At 41.1% G+C, this 15,665-nt stretch overlaps 2 protein-coding genes across 2 annotated transcripts; one reads left to right on the top strand and one right to left on the bottom strand.

Annotated features, from left to right (window-relative positions):
* Nucleotides 1-346: 346 nt before the first annotated feature.
* On the bottom strand, nt 347-3,601 carry sec61b (SEC61 translocon subunit beta). The gene is made up of 5 exons (XM_028580527.1): nt 3,529-3,601; nt 3,199-3,351; nt 2,611-2,708; nt 1,707-1,811; nt 347-929 (listed from the first exon to the last, which is right to left on the bottom strand). The coding sequence occupies exons 2-5, from the start codon at nt 3,199-3,201 to the stop codon at nt 842-844; spliced, it is 294 nt and encodes a 97-aa protein (XP_028436328.1). The 5' UTR covers nt 3,202-3,351; nt 3,529-3,601; the 3' UTR covers nt 347-841.
* On the top strand, nt 3,582-8,593 carry alg2 (ALG2 alpha-1,3/1,6-mannosyltransferase). Its single transcript, XM_028580526.1, has 5 exons — nt 3,582-3,790; nt 4,616-4,787; nt 5,092-5,229; nt 6,536-6,703; nt 7,814-8,593. Exons 2-5 carry the CDS (start codon nt 4,617-4,619, stop codon nt 8,552-8,554), a joined length of 1,218 nt encoding a protein of 405 aa, XP_028436327.1. The 5' UTR covers nt 3,582-3,790; nt 4,616; the 3' UTR covers nt 8,555-8,593.
* Nucleotides 8,594-15,665: the final 7,072 nt, after the last annotated feature.

Below are 15,665 nucleotides of genomic sequence, written 5' to 3' on the forward strand. Positions count from 1 at the left end.
AACCTCAGTCAAATAAGTTGCAATTTGTTTAAATCAATCATTAAGCTTTAGGTGAGAAATCACACTGAAATGTAACACTCATCAGTTCTGTGGTTCTCATATTCCTTTTCTGTCTGAAATCATTTTTTTTTTTTGTTTATGAATAGTTTTTGGCAAAATGTACAGCTTTCAGTAGTCTGGTAGTGGTTACAGAAGGTACAAAGAGAGAGTATAATATCCCACTTGTCACTGAAAATATGGTTGAGAAACATTTTCTCATTAAACAGACAGGCACATTCAGCTTGAAATGTTTCAAACACAAAACAGGGTTATAATTTCAGAACACAAGGGTACATTTTAACACACATTGATTTTTACTTTTTATTGTACAATATTACAATTACATTTGTACAAATGCTTTTAACAAAAAATGCACTTCAGGCTACAAGAGGAAATATTTGCTGGGGCCTGAAAACATCAATGTCCTTGGCACTGCACTGAACCTTTTCGCAGCAGTGGCGGGAACATACTGCGGCTTGGAGGGAGGGCCACATACACACACACACACAAACTAAGACATTTCATCTGAGAAGGGTGAGCGTGACTCCCTCCTGTTCACCCCTTCAGATCTTAAAAACACAGGAAGGGCAAACGGGTGGATACCAACATCAATGCAGATGATGATCATGTACTGAAATGATTAAATAAAAAAACAAGTTGGTGTGTCTTGTATGTCTGTGGGTGTTGTAGTGAAAGTGCAGAAGGGAACCAGGGGAGTGAGATTGTTGTTCATTTGTTGTTTGGTCCAGGTCCGATGTGTTAAAAAGATGGAGGTGAAGGGTCAGAGGTCATCGGGTGGAGTTTAAGAGCGGGTGTACTTCCCCCAGATGTGCAGCATGAAGACAGATGCAATGAAGAGCAAACTCATCACCAGCACTGGCACGGGGCCGCTGTCACAACAAAGAGAAACTGATCAACACTCACACCCAAAATCCCATCATTTGCTCCAACCCCAACTGGAGCGAGAGTCTTAGTGGAGTGGCTGATTTTATTGATGAGCTTAGGAAACAAGGAGGCGCTCTCATCTCTGAATGAGGGACCGAGTGAGGGGTGGGGGTGGAGGGGCGCATCGCTAAGTAGCAGAATTGCCATGCCAACCATGTCCTCAGCGGCCCCCTCCTCTCTCTGTCAGAAGGCTGTAATTGAGTTGACCTTTCAAAGTGTATCCTTTAATGAAGCTTTGAGGCCTGCGTCTAACGCAGGAACAAACATGCACTCGATATACAGCACTGTATGGCGAGTCTGCCCTCCTTCAACTGCTGCAGAGACACACTCAATACCCACCACCGCACCATCGATCAACCATGGCCAGGAGACAGGACGCCTTGTCTAATATTAGGGGCGAGGTTGTAGCAGAATAGAAGTTTGAGGTTGAGTTTTCTAAACACAGGAGTGTGTGCGATAGATAGATAGATAGATAGATAGATATATATATATATATATATATATATATATTCCACCATTCAGTGATGATTTCTTTTACCACAAAGGCACGTCTGCCCAATTTCCTGCCATTAAACATTCCTCCCATTCTACCTGATGAACATATATAACACTAAGTGATGGAAATCCTGAGACTTGTACGCGTTTGTGAGAGGAAGTTAAAAATGTCAGGGGCTAAATGTGTTTGTAAGTGTGTATGTTCTACTTTTATAAACTGCACTTACACTTTGAGGCCTGGCGAGTCTTCTGTGTAGAAGCGCCACATGCCGCCAGTGCCTGCCGATCCGGTGGTCCTGCCACCGCTGCGTGTACCACTGCTGGTAGCTTTCCTGTGGAACGCACACGCGCTTGCTTATGACATTTGATTTTTGTATAGTGCATTTTTCATGTAACAAAGTACTCCATAGGAAAACAAAAAGACAGATTTTGTGAAAATCTGATAACTTTTACTTTTTCAGTTTCATAAAACCAAACATTTTGATCAAAAGAAAAACAATCTTTGCCATAATACACCAAATTCTGAAGGTAACTAAATACAGTAGCAGCTGATGAAAGAGTGGAGTGATTCATGGCTGCTTTACTCGTGATGAGATTAAACGGAGGTTAATGAGGTAATGAAGAGTATGATAGTAATGGGTAATAATGAGAGAGGTAACAGCGTGCCTCTGATTACACACTGATTAAGCCCACAGCACAACATCTATCAGCTGCTCTAATCTACACAGGGCACCCAAAACAAATAAAGGGAAGGGCTATCTGAAAATCAATCAATCACTCGTAACAGTAGGATGACGAGCAAGCAGGGTCAATGCTGGGGGTATATGTCAAATAATTATTGAGAAGGTGTGCGGGCTGCGATGACCACATAACTTATGTATAATGTAAAGTGGTCTTCAATGGCTACTTTTTCACAGTGGTGGGTATAGGCAACATACAGATGCGTGACAAAAACAAATTAATAAGGTGACTTGGTAAACAAGACCATGAGTCGCCACAAGAGCATTGATGCTTCTTCAAATGGGTTGACATTTGGTGACTTATTATTCTTAACTCTATAAAATTCTTGTATTTAAATAGAAAGAGTAGAGGTAAAAAGTTTGGTGTGTATGTGTGGGTATATGTACATACCTCTGTCTGACAGTGGAGCCTGCTGCACGGGGAGCCACCGTCTTACTGGGGGAGCGGCTAGATGCCCCAACATTGGTTGCACTTGCTGCTGGTCCAGGCTGAGGGTTAGACACCATAATGACTACACATGAACAGGATTCAACTCAATTATATCGTCTTTCTGACATTCTCACTCTCACACTCTCTCACTCTCTCTCTCTCTCTCTCACACTCTCTCACACACACTTAGGTAGCTAACATTTTGATTCTCAACTGTACAGTGTGTTTATGTCAGAGACTGATGGCAAAGGCCTTGCTAACTGCACACACTGTTCATTGCTTTAAAGTTCTAGTGATAACATGCAGAGTCTCAACTAAATGTGTTCACGAACATACACAATTAATAATCTAGTGCTGGGCCAGCTTTAAAATGTGTGTTTGGGACACTTTAAGTTGTTGAAAAAGATCCACGTCCACAAATGATGAGCTAACGTTAGCAAGCTAGCTAACCGAAAGCAAAACGTTAGGTCTGACGTTAAATGGGTGCAATAGAGCTAGTTAGCTTCAACAGTAGTAACAGTTTCAGAAATAAAAAGCTGATAATCTTACCATTTTGTTTTATTTGTCTGATGCAAGGTGAAACCCTGAGCCCCTCTTCAAGTTGATGTCCACTTCCAATGAACAGCAGACAGTCGGTGTGTGATTTGGTCAAAAATTGAGAAGAGATCCCACAAAGCTGACGCTTGTCTAAAAAGGACACGACTGCAAAACACAAGACCAGTGCAGGAGGCTTAGTAAAAGCCTGACCGGCTGATCGCATTCACCACAAAATAATGATTCAAACATTACTTTAGGAGCTTGCTTTTGTACCACTGTAATGAAAGGTATTTTTAAAACTCATCTGTATTTTTAGTTCGTTGAATTTATATGTTTACGTACTTTAATTCTAAGGCAAATATTCGGTCCGCTTTGATTCTGAAGGAGACGTGTCTCACAGGAAGCACATCGAGGGAACCTGGAGGAAACAGGCGCCATTTTGGTTTAAACATGAAAGCGCGATTAGCCTGCTCACAATAGATGATTTTGAGCCAACATGGCGTCTAAACGGTAGAGTTTCATTACAGTTCATGCTGCTACGGTGGACTAGACGAGCATAATAACAAGTTTCCAAATTCAGACAAGGTAGACAGGAGATCATAAGGTAAACATAATTACATTATAATTAGATTTTACGGATATATAGCTAACGTTAACGTTAACTAGCTAGTTGTGTTCGGTAACAAAGACAACTGCTTACCCAATTTGCTTTCTCAAACGGGTGATAATTTCATAAGATAACGTAACGTTACATAGGCTAGTATCCATAATCGTATTACTGTAATCGTTAACGTTAACTTAACGTAGTTTAAGACAATACAAGGATACGTTTTTTTTTTATAAACAAATGTAAGTGTCATTTCTGTTCTTACTATCAGTTTGACTTATCCGCAAATTCAGTGCCAGCTAAAGGTTTTCCTCAGAGCACTCGGGGGCATTATGACAGCCGCAATGGTTTGCAGTAGATGTACAGTATGTTAGGTACATTTTCATGCCAAGTGCTTCAAGGGGTAAAAGTTATGAATTCAATAATGTTACAAAAGAGGACAACTATTCCACGTTTGTCAACAATGCAGATCCGAAAAGTGTTTCTTATTGGCATGAGGGAGTGGGTTTATAAATCTCTGGTTACTTGTGTTGGAGAGAGTTGTTTTCTTTCGCCAGTATGAAGATTTAAATTAGTTTGAATGCCATTGAACATGAATTAGATTTTTTTTAAGCACCTCAGTTTAAGGCAGTCACTCCTTATGTTTAAGCTGTTTTGACTATACCCTTACTTCTGATTTTGGGTACTGGCTATCATGTGCTCATCAGTTTATCCTGCCATTCTACATGATTCAGTGATGTACAATGTGTCTGCAAACCAACATTTTCTTATAGGGAAATATATTCCAGATTTAAATTGAACTTTATTAATTCTTGTGTGCAGGATGACGCGGGTCGTGTTCCTCCATCCAGACCTTGGTATTGGTGGAGCAGAGCGACTGGTGGTCGATGCTGCTGTTGCTCTGAAGTCTCAGGGATGTGGCGTTCAGATATGGACGGCCCATTACGACCCAACACACTGCTTCTCTGAGACCCTGGACCCAGAACTGCCTGTGGTACGTTAAAACACACCTTACTACTTGATACTGTCCCTCAAAGATACACAACAAAGACAAAGAATAGTATAAATTGGGGCCTGGGACCAAAAGTACCAAAAATATGCTAGAATGAATAGCTGTGGATGCGGGGAGGGGCCCATAGAAAAGGCTTTTCTACAGGGCCCAGAATTTTGTGCTATTCCCCTGTGTGTGCGCGCGCACACACACACAAACATACACACACACACACACACACACACACACACACACACACACACACACACACACATCCACATCATTGTTTCTATTACTCTTCTAATAGGTATGTGTGGGTGACTGGCTACCCACCAGTGTGTTTGGTTACCTGCATGCCCTGTGTGCCTACCTGAGGATGATCTACGTGGCACTCTATCTGGTCTTCCTCAGCGGAGTTGAGTACGATGTCATCTTCTGTGATCAAGTGAGTCGTCACACAGGAACTGTCTGTCTGTTTGGTCGTCATTCATTTGAGTTCCTTGGAGCCTTCAGTATCTCGTAACTGTCTTTGTTTCTCAGATAATAGCTTCCATTGTTAGCAGTGGTCCATTTCCCTTTTTGTGCCACACCCTTTTACTATACTATACCATGCCATGAAGTGGACATGCCCTTGCTTGTTTTCTATTGTTTTGCTTTTCATACAAATACGCACAGGTATCACCTTTCTCTTGCACATAATTACAGTACAGAGAAAAGTCATTATTCAATCAACTAACGGTGTGACAGTACAAGAAGCCTCACTTTTTAAATAATTAAACTGCTATCAACCAAAACATGTCATAAAGTTCACATAGCGCTTTTACAGTACTTAAGGTTAAGATTAAGACATACTTTGTTGATCCCGCAAGGGGAAATTACATTTTTCACTCTGTTAGTTATTACACACAGGCTGAAATACACACCCATGCCTAGGATCTATACATGCACTAATGGAGAGATGTCAGAATGAGGGGGCTAGCCATGACTGGTACCCCAAGCAGTTGGGGTTCGGTGCCTTGCTTAAGGGCACCTTGGCAGAGTCCAGGAGGTGAACTGACACCTCTCCAGTAGGGTTGGGTACCGAACTCTGTACTTTTTTGGGAACCGACCAAATTACGTCGGTATTACCGAGGACCGATTCACGTTAAATCAAACCATGCCAAATCTGGTACCTGAGAGCACGTAAGCGCAAGCTTATCTTTCCTGTCTGCATGTTGACAGAGAGCAGGGCTCAGCTCCAACACATGCACAGAGGTGCGGACCGAGCGAGAAATTACGTCGCCTCAGCAGTTTGTTTAAGTCACAGTGAGTCACGGCAATGCCAAAAAAGCGGTTGCAAGAACGGTTACAGTTTTGAAAACTCCACACAGACAGCGCTCGGTGCAAAATATAATATTAATGGCGAGCCGAAAGAGGTCACGGTACAGTTCCACTTCCTCTGACAGGCAGGCACAATAGTGTTCTCTATGCCCTGGTGACAGACTGACAGGCTGGAGGTTGTAAGCTAGGCAAGGTAACTTTATTTCTCTAGCACATTTCAGCAACAAGGCAATTCAAAGTGCTTTACATAAAACATTAAAGAGCAGTTTAAATGAGATAGAAAATAAAAACAAGCTAAAATAGTATAGGATACAAATACAAGATGTTTTTATTTTCTGCTACTATATTTGCTTCTGATTAGCCAGAAAGTATTATTTTTTTTTAGGGAAGACATGTACGTTTTTGTTCATACCCCTTTCATTCCACCCAAGGTGTCAGTGTGTATCCCGGTGTTGCGACTGTCCCGTCGCAAGAAGAAGGTTTTGTTTTACTGTCACTTCCCAGACCAGCTGCTGACCCAGAGGAAGTCAGCCTTGAAGAAGCTTTACCGCACTCCTATCGACTGGCTGGAGGAACGCACCACTGGCATGGCCGATATGGTAGGCTGAGAGTTGAAGGCTGTATCATTCTACAGGTTGTGATGGTCTGATTGCAGGGCAGGATTGTGTGTCTCTGTTACAGTTTTTATTTTATCCAGATGGAAGGGCTCATTTATACAGTATGGTGCTAAAAATGCTTTGCCAGCAATGAATAAAACACATTACAGTACAAAAACATCAGACATGTATTGTAATAAAGTTTAATAATAATATTATTAAAATAAAATAGTTGTATGTGATTTTTAAAATATGCTTTTAATGTGGTCTGAGTGTTTTAAGGGCCCTTGTAGTAAATTCTGTGTGGATTTATGCACATATTTATGTATATATGTTGGGATTTCAGAGTCTAATGGAGAGCCAGGGGCTAAAACTATGCAGGTCTTATAAGAGACTTTTCTAATCCATTCATTTCTAAACTTATAGGACAATATGTTTGAGTTTTTTCTAAATTTTTATTTAAAATCCTTGTTTTTGCAATTTTGCTGACTACAGACAAGAAAGTGATTTTTCTGGGCAGTAACAAGAGTTACAAAATTAAATTTTATGAATGAATGAAATTGATTCTAATTCACAAAGTGAGTTTATAGCACTGGATATAACATCTTAGATATATAATAAACTTATAGATCATGTACATAATGAATTATATTAATTCAGGAATTGTCATTGCTATCACAGGTAAAGGCTGCCTTCAAGAAAAAAAACTAGTAAAAAATGTATTTTTTTATAGCTCAGCCATTGACGTTTGGAAAACAGAGTTGGTTTGCTCAGAAATTCTTTAATATCACCCAGATGTTTAACAGGTTAAGAGAGAATTAGTATGGCACCTGATAACTGCTAAAACTATAATAGAATACATCAATATACAAGGTATATTCTTTTTAACAGCTTGAATGAACCAAACTGATTATTCAAAATGTGATACAGCCTGATCTCCTCAGGCAAGCTGTTGTAAAAGCTAAGGGCCCTGATAGAAACGAAAATGACATTTCCATTTTAGTCCAGACTTTAAAATAATGGCTGCAGGCTGTCCTCCAACTCATAGGGAATTAAAATGCTTGTGATATATGTGAGATCCTTATGAACTAATCTCTCTGTACTTCCTCTTAGATTCTAGTAAACAGCCAGTTCACCGCAGGCATCTTCAGCGAGACCTTTCGTGGTCTAAGAGGAGTCCAGACAGATGTCCTCTATCCCTCCCTCAACACGTGTACCTTTGACCAGCAGTCCAGTCAAGCACAAGGCCTGGGAGGGCTGCTCCCTGAGGGAACTTCCTGCCTGTTTCTCTCTCTAAACCGATACGAGAGAAAGAAGAACCTGGGGCTGGCTCTGGAGGCTCTAGCATTCCTGAGGTGCAGCCTTCCTCTAGGCAAGCGAGCAGGTATTCACCTGGTGGTGGCGGGGGGCTACGATGACCGAGTTACTGAGAATGTTCAACATTATACTGAACTGAAAGAGCTAGCAGCGCAGCTCCACTTGGAGGACTGTGTCACTTTCCTTCGCTCCCCCACTGATTCACTAAAGGTGGCGCTGCTGCGGGGCAGCACAGCCGTGCTGTACACCCCGAGCAGAGAGCATTTTGGGATCGTTCCCATAGAGGCCATGTACTGCTGCTGCCCTGTTATCGCGGTGAACTCTGGGGGCCCCCTGGAGAGCGTGGCAGACAGGGAGACGGGCTTCTTGTGCGAGCCCACGGCAGAAGCCTTCTCTAAGGCCATGGAGAGGCTCGTTAGGGAGCCGCAGCTCTGCAGGGACATGGGCCAAGCTGGGAGGAAGAGGGTGCAAGATAAATTTTCTCTTCGGGCCTTCTCCGACCAACTGTACGGGTACATTGTCAAGCTGAGCAAGTGATGGAGAGGCAGGAGACAGGTGGAAAAATGATCCTCTACTGAACTGTGAATTGTCTGTGGAAGATTGGGGCCTGCAGTGAGGTGATGTGGATGTCTTCTAACAGGGAATGTATGTGTAAATGTGCAGGGAGGTGGGGGGAGGGGGGGCGGGGGTTACGAGGACTCAGAGGACAATCAATCAGCATTCCCCTGGAGGGGTTGCTGAGAGGGAAAAAAAGGACGGAATCTCTGTACCAATTAAGAAAAGAGTAACGAGTTTACCTACCCTATCTCTGGAAAGGAAACCACACCTGCAAATGTGTATGTGGGTGTGTGTAATTGTACATGTGTAGCAGCACTGCAACCAAGAGCCTAGCAAATGAAGTGAAATGTTTTGCACTGTGTATGTTTTTTTTTCTTGCTTTGCTGCAGTAGTCTTTGTCTTTGTGTTTGGGGGTTGAAGAAGAAGAATGTATTCACCACCATGTGCCATCAGACAGTGCACAGTCCCAGATCGATAAACAGGATGCTTTTCACTACTTCCTGTCTGCACAGAGCTTTGTTCCTGTCCTCGCATTCAGAAGACGCTGGCCTGTTCATGACTCTTGCTGCCACATGGAGGTTATTAGCAGATGATAGAGAGCGTTTGGCTTTATTAGAGGTCTGGTTGATGGGCAGCGTGGCTTTGTCGGGGTCATTATCAACAAGGGGAATAGCAGAAGGTCGTTGTGTCTGCACGCTGGCCTTCTCAGCCCTCCTACTGTATAGAAATGCTCTTATTGACATTCCTGAAGTCTTAATAAACAAGAAGACACATACTTTCCTGACTTTTATGGGCTTTTCTTTGTTGGTAAGTTTTTTGGCCTTTAATAGACTTTGCTAAGGATTTTGTGAGTGCAGAGGCACAGAAACATTGTTAATGTTGTGCCAAGATTTTTTTCTTTTCAATTTAACAGATTTGATTGTGCCTTGAGTTGCGAATGAAACATTCTCAGACAATGTAGCAGCAAAGGAGTTTTATTTTTGCTCATTAACAAAGTCAGTGTGACAGATATACATGAGAGGCGCCGCAGAAGATCTTAAATTTCTGTCTCCAACCGTTGCTGCATTATCATTTGCAGAGTTTGAGTTGTATCAACATGCGTGCCATTCTTTTTCTTAAAGGGAATCTGAAAAATAATAAATAATTGGAACATTAAATTATAGGCTGATTAGGTATAGATCTTATATTTACCACACAATCTCTTTGACTCAGGTGTCATTGAACCAACCTGGTTGCACACAGCGTTGCCGTATCGAACAAATGTGGCAAAATGCTCACTGTTGAAGTTCATCAGGTCATATTTGAACTCCTGGAGCAGAAAAGTCTGACAGCAATTAATCATCCTCTCCTGTGGAGATGGAACCAAGTTGTGCTTGTTGTTGTTGACCCTGATGCGAGTTCCTGGAGACACTTTGATCTCCGTAATGCGCTGTGTGCAGATTCTGGTCTTTCTCAGAACACGATCACCATTTGACTTTGGAACAATTTGTTGAAGGAGGCTGCGGCAGGCTCTCTGTGTCATGTTCTCATCTTACAATTACGGGAAAAATGGTAAGAAAGTGCATAAAATAAATTTTTGTAAAATAAACCTGGTACATTCTGAGTAACGGTATGTATGCAGCATTTTTTTCAAATAAAGTCACATTTCAGTTTCTTACCTCCCACTCCAAAATGGATAACATGGCCTTCTCCAACATAAACACCCCAAAGAGACAATCCTGACCATGGATGTGCAAACTCAATCAAGTCTCCAAACTCTGCTGTGGACACACTCTGATCAATCTAAAGAAAAACAAGAGTAAACTTAGAGCAGTGCACAGTTTCCACACCTTTTTTTTTCCTCACGGAATTCAAGTCAGAAGAAATTGATATTTATGATGTAAAACTGGGAAATTAAAGACGATGGACATGAAATCAAATAATTTGACTGTTTTTGTGAGTCCAAGTGAGACAATATTCATAAAACAAAGCCGAGCTGCAGCAGTACTGAAGACCTTGAAACAACTAGGCTCTATACGGCCAAAAGAATATGCTCTAATGTGTGTAATTCCTCATTTTGAGAAGCACACATTAAATTAGAGCTATCAGTTTTCTAAGCTCTTGGCCCCAAAATACTTTTACTTTGGGAGATGTGTTTATACCACCTCTTAAACGGGTCAACAAACATAAACGTGCACATACTTTGACAGGACTGTAGGTACTGCTACATCAAGTTAAACATTTCTGGATATATTAAATAATGCTCACCTGTCTCTGTGTCATTTGGGGAAAAATGCTGTTCCAGTTTCCCAAAAGGTCCATTGTTGCTTTGAGCTGAACTCAACTGACGGACTGAAAGTCAATTATTGGGACGCTGTACCAGCCTAATATGTTACCTATTAATTTAATATGTGCTCTATTTCTCTATCAGGTTCAGGATAGCACTGAGTCAATCATTCAAAAATAAATTATTCTGATATTTGCTTTAGTTTGTTTAAAATGTGTGGTACCTGCATTGAGTTTTCAATTCCCACTTCTCATATTGATTCAGACATTTCTTCAGATTAATTTTCAAAAGCTAAAATGCAAAGAAACCAACAGCGATACTGCTTGTTTTTCAGAAATTATTTGTCCCTATAGATCCAATTAGTGCAGGTGGCCTTGGTTTAATTTAGAATTGATACTAAGGTCTAGCATTTGGAATATCACAGTGATTGACCTCAATTTTTGTAAGTGATCCAGATATATTTGATGTGTGTAAAATGAATAAAAAATTATATGTGCATATACGTATGTTCTGTTGTTCTGTATAGGCTGGTAACTTCCAGTTCTGTATATTTATAACTAACATTTGTTGTAGGTATATGTTGACTTCATATTTAACGTTTGTTTTAACAACATTTGAAAACCCGTTATAAAACAGTTTCCAGTGTGAACAATATACAGATTATACATTCCTTTAACCTGTTTTTACAAGTACGGAAAGGAAACTCAGAAATTAACCGCATCAAATATTTAAAGGCAGCTTTAAAAATCTAAAATGCTACTAGGGCAAGAGTGTGTGTGTGTGTGTGTGTGTGTGTGTGTGTGTGTGTGTGTGTGTGTGTGTGTGTGTGTGTGTGTGTGTGTGTGTGTGTGTGTGTGTGTGTGTGTGTGTGTGTGTGTGTGTGTGTGTGTGTGTGTGTGTGTGTGTGTGGTGTTTCCACATGCAGAGGTATTAAGAGTAGATGATGATGAGGGTGTTGTTGCAGTGATTTAGTGGCCCTGCTAGCAAGATGATAAAAAGGCCCTGTGGAGTCTGTAAGGGAGGGAAAGACCCACAAACGGGCTCATTTCAGTGTAAATGTGTCCCACTTTACTGCTTCACAGAAAGATGGTGTCTGAAGTCTCTTTTCTATCCCTTCCTGTTTTGCTTACTCTTTTAAGAAACTGTCTTTACCTCAAAGTTGTGGAAATGGAATCAATGTCCCTTCCCTCCCTTCCACCCCACCTCCCCTCTCTCAGTGCCCTGTGGTGGGGTGGTTATTGAGATCACTGTGTGTCTGAGTGGCAGCGATAACCGGTACCCAGGTGCCACTGGCACATGGTGGTTAATTAATTAATGAGACCGCAGGCTTGGTTTTCTAATTCCACCTAGCCAGCACCGGGGTGTAGGGGAGATAGCTGCCAAATGTTTAGGTGTGTTTTCAGGCGAGGAAAGGAGAGATGTATGTGTCAGTGTGTGCGTGTTATGGGTGTATATCTATTTTTTGTTGGCAGTTTGGGAGCTGGTTTCCTTGTTAGTGGAATATTAAATATGTATGGAATATTTTTACTCTGACTTTTAATCACGCCATATGATTGGGAGTTAATCATGGGCTAAATGCAGATGATGATGAGAGAACTACAGTTAGTGTTAATACATCAATCTGAACCTCCAGCACACTAACCAGGTCATGGACTCATTGCATTGAAACAGAGAAATGAGATTTAAACATAATGCAAGTAGCGGATGCTGTGTAGAGCAACGTGGTGCGTGTTACGTAGGTTTAAATATAATGAATTAGGTGATAGTGCGCGTCTGTACTCTTAACCAATCAAAATTGACCAAACACAAACATACAAAAATAACATGTCTCTTGGATGTATTGAAAGCAGTTTTAATCAGTGAACAATCTGGATCTACAGACTATATTCTGCAATTTCCTGTGATGCATGAAGATGCATTAATGTAAGATAACATCGCTCTAAATATTTTCACAAGAGACAGGAGGAGTTTTACTTTTGGTAAATGCAGCGAGGAGAAAGAGCCTTTCTCGTCATGAATGATAGAATATGCTTCAACAATAGATAATCTGCATTTGTATTCACAGCTCGTCTTTAAGAGCTGTTTTACGTGGTACATGTTAGCAAATTATGTATTTCACTCTTTACTGCTTCCATAAACTATTCAAATATATTAGCTTACACCTCATAAATGTTAGCACTGCACAACTCTTATACTCACACTGGCAAAACAGTATTAGGAGCAGTATCACAGAGGTAAGGAATGATTTACTAAAGCTACATAAAACTCTTCGCTATGTGGGAGATCACAATAAAACTTCTATAATCTCTGATCTCTGATATTATAGATAGCCTTTATAAAAATAGCTTTATGGCCCAGAAAAGAGAAGCATTACGACTTGTTCTATCCTGCACGTTGTGGTTTAAACCGTCTTATAGCTTAAAGATAAATGAGTCCATAGATTTCACACATCATCTTATTCACAGGAGGTTTATCCATAAAAATGTAAGGAGTCTTGTTTCAGATGTAAGGTTATGAGGAAATGCCCACTGTCATTGATGCAGTGCAGTCAGATAAGAAACAACATAAAATAACACAAAGCAAAATCAAACAACATTGGTTGCACCCTGTTCTGGTACACAAATATATAACTTATTCATAAGATTATCATCAAAGTTTCCAGAAAGCAATAGTGTGCTTCAGATGTGTATTGTTAATGTTTAATTTAAACTGAGACGACACATGCATTTTCTGGTCTGTGAATATTAATAAATACTGTCTGTATAATAACTTGGCCAACAACAGCCGATGGCAGTTACTTCAATTGAGTCTTGTCGAAGTTGCCAGGTAACCAGATGAGACGCTACAAGATGCTGGATGGCTGAATAAACTGTTGTCATTTTTGACATTTATGTTTTTAGTTATAGATTAAACAAACAGTCGGACCAGGTTAGCTGTTTCCACCTGCGTCCAGTCTTTATGCTAAACTAGGCTAACCTAGCCTGCTTCCAGACCTCTGAATCGCTGCCCACATCTCAAATGTGTTTACTTATTTAAATACGTCTGGTGTTGTTTCCAATGACAATTGCCAGTTGGAGAAACATACGACCAATCAGAACTTTAAGGCGGAATTCAAAATAGGGAAGCCATTTTCCTAGCTAGCTAACTACCTATGCAACTTTCACGACAAATCTTTCAGACCATAATTACGAACCACCGAGTCGGAAAATGTCAGCCTTCTATTAAATCTTAGTTGGAGATATCGGAAATATTTGACAGCGGCAATATCTCCCACTTAGTAACAATGAATAAGTGAAGAGAAACAAAATGGCAATTCAGTCTTTGATGCACAGACATGAAAGTGTTAAAGGTGCCCTGCCACATGTATTTCATTGCTTTGTGGTGATGTCTGAAGTTCTATCATGCACTCTGTAACATTTTTTGTGGAAAAATGCCTCGGTTACATTGTTTCAAGCCATTCTAGTGTGGTATAGAAAGCCTGCAGAAAGATTTGTGCCAGTTCTCATTAATATTCAATAAGCTAAGCTGCTTGACTCTGATTGGCTAACAGCTAGCCAATGAGAGCCTGGCTATCAGCATCCTTTACCCAGCGCAACTGGGCGAACTCATGAATAGAAATGAGCTCAGGCAACACCACGTCAGACTGACCAGCTTTTGTAATTGGCCTGATTTCTCTGCTTATTTCTTTTCAGTGGCTAGAGCTGACAGAGGAGGTAGCAGTTCATTTTCACATTCACAACATAACACAAACACATATGGACCTAACATATTTAAAAAAAATACAAGTAAAAACGGTTTTGTGTGGCAGGACACCTTTAACAATTTTGACATCTAACTCTCACAAAGAAAGTGAAAAAGTATTCCTCAAAGTGTTGACCTATTCCTTTAAGACAGGTCAAACTGCTGAATAGACTTCAACTTAGAAATTAATTTAGAAATTATATTGTGAACTTTCTGCTATCATTCATCTGCTATCTTTCATTTATAACCCAGATAAACACACACACACACACACACACACACACACACACACACACACACACACACACACACACACACACACACACACACACACCTATCCTGGCATCCTGGTTGCTCTTCCTGGAGCAGCAGGATAATACAGGAGGAGGAGGGGGGAGAAAAAGGAAGAGGCAACAGGAGAACAGACCTCCCATTGAACTTGGCTCACTTCCAGCACTCATTCAGCCAGTAATCAGCTGTGAGTTAGTCAGTCATACTGGCTTTAAACAAACACATTAACATTTGAGCGCACATTACATGAACGCTCACTTGCGCACGCACAAATACATACTGTCATCATATTAAACACACACACACACACACACACACACACACACACACACACACACACACACACAATCAGGCACTGTGTAGAAACCTGGTTCTTTCTGCTGTGCTCTTAACTGGTACATTTTTCCTGTTTTTTTACGCATTTTTGACCTCAGAAGAAGAGTTTCTTTACAGACTTTGGCCGGAGGGGTGCATTTGATAGTTCTGGTGGGGACTGGCTTAAGCCACAGGAAGGGAACTTTAATGATGATGGTGGAAGGGTTGGGATAGATGACTTATATGTGGGGTGTTTGTGCAGGCAGACGTACAGTGAGAGGCTGGCTTGGTACAACCTGATCAAGGGGGTACCATCGCCCACCTATGGCCCAGAAGGAACAAAGACTCGGCTGCGGGTACGACTCAACAGCACTGCACATGGAGAAGCTGAGCAGACCCCCACAAAGCTGGGGATGATAACCTCCGGTGATAACACTCACAGGGGTGAATGTCAATCATGCTGTCTGTGTGTGTGTG

Source organism: Perca flavescens, chromosome 6 (genome assembly GCF_004354835.1).
Source record: "Perca flavescens isolate YP-PL-M2 chromosome 6, PFLA_1.0, whole genome shotgun sequence".
In the NCBI taxonomy this organism is placed as follows: Eukaryota; Metazoa; Chordata; class Actinopteri; order Perciformes; family Percidae; genus Perca; species Perca flavescens.

Bases quoted from the DNA above. Each gene is read 5' to 3' on its own strand.
- sec61b (XM_028580527.1), bottom strand. The intron at 1,812-2,610 runs GTATGTACATAT...TGCGTTCCACAG, and splicing joins GGCTCCACTGTCAGACAGAG to GAAAGCTACCAGCAGTGGTA. The intron at 930-1,706 runs GTAAGTGCAGTT...TTGTTGTGACAG, and splicing joins GACTCGCCAGGCCTCAAAGT to CGGCCCCGTGCCAGTGCTGG.
- alg2 (XM_028580526.1), top strand. From the start codon at position 4,617: ATGACGCGGGTCGTGTTCCTCCATCCAGACCTTGGTATTGGTGGAGCA. The intron at 4,788-5,091 runs GTACGTTAAAAC...CTCTTCTAATAG, and splicing joins TGGACCCAGAACTGCCTGTG to GTATGTGTGGGTGACTGGCT. The intron at 6,704-7,813 runs GTAGGCTGAGAG...ACTTCCTCTTAG, and splicing joins CCACTGGCATGGCCGATATG to ATTCTAGTAAACAGCCAGTT.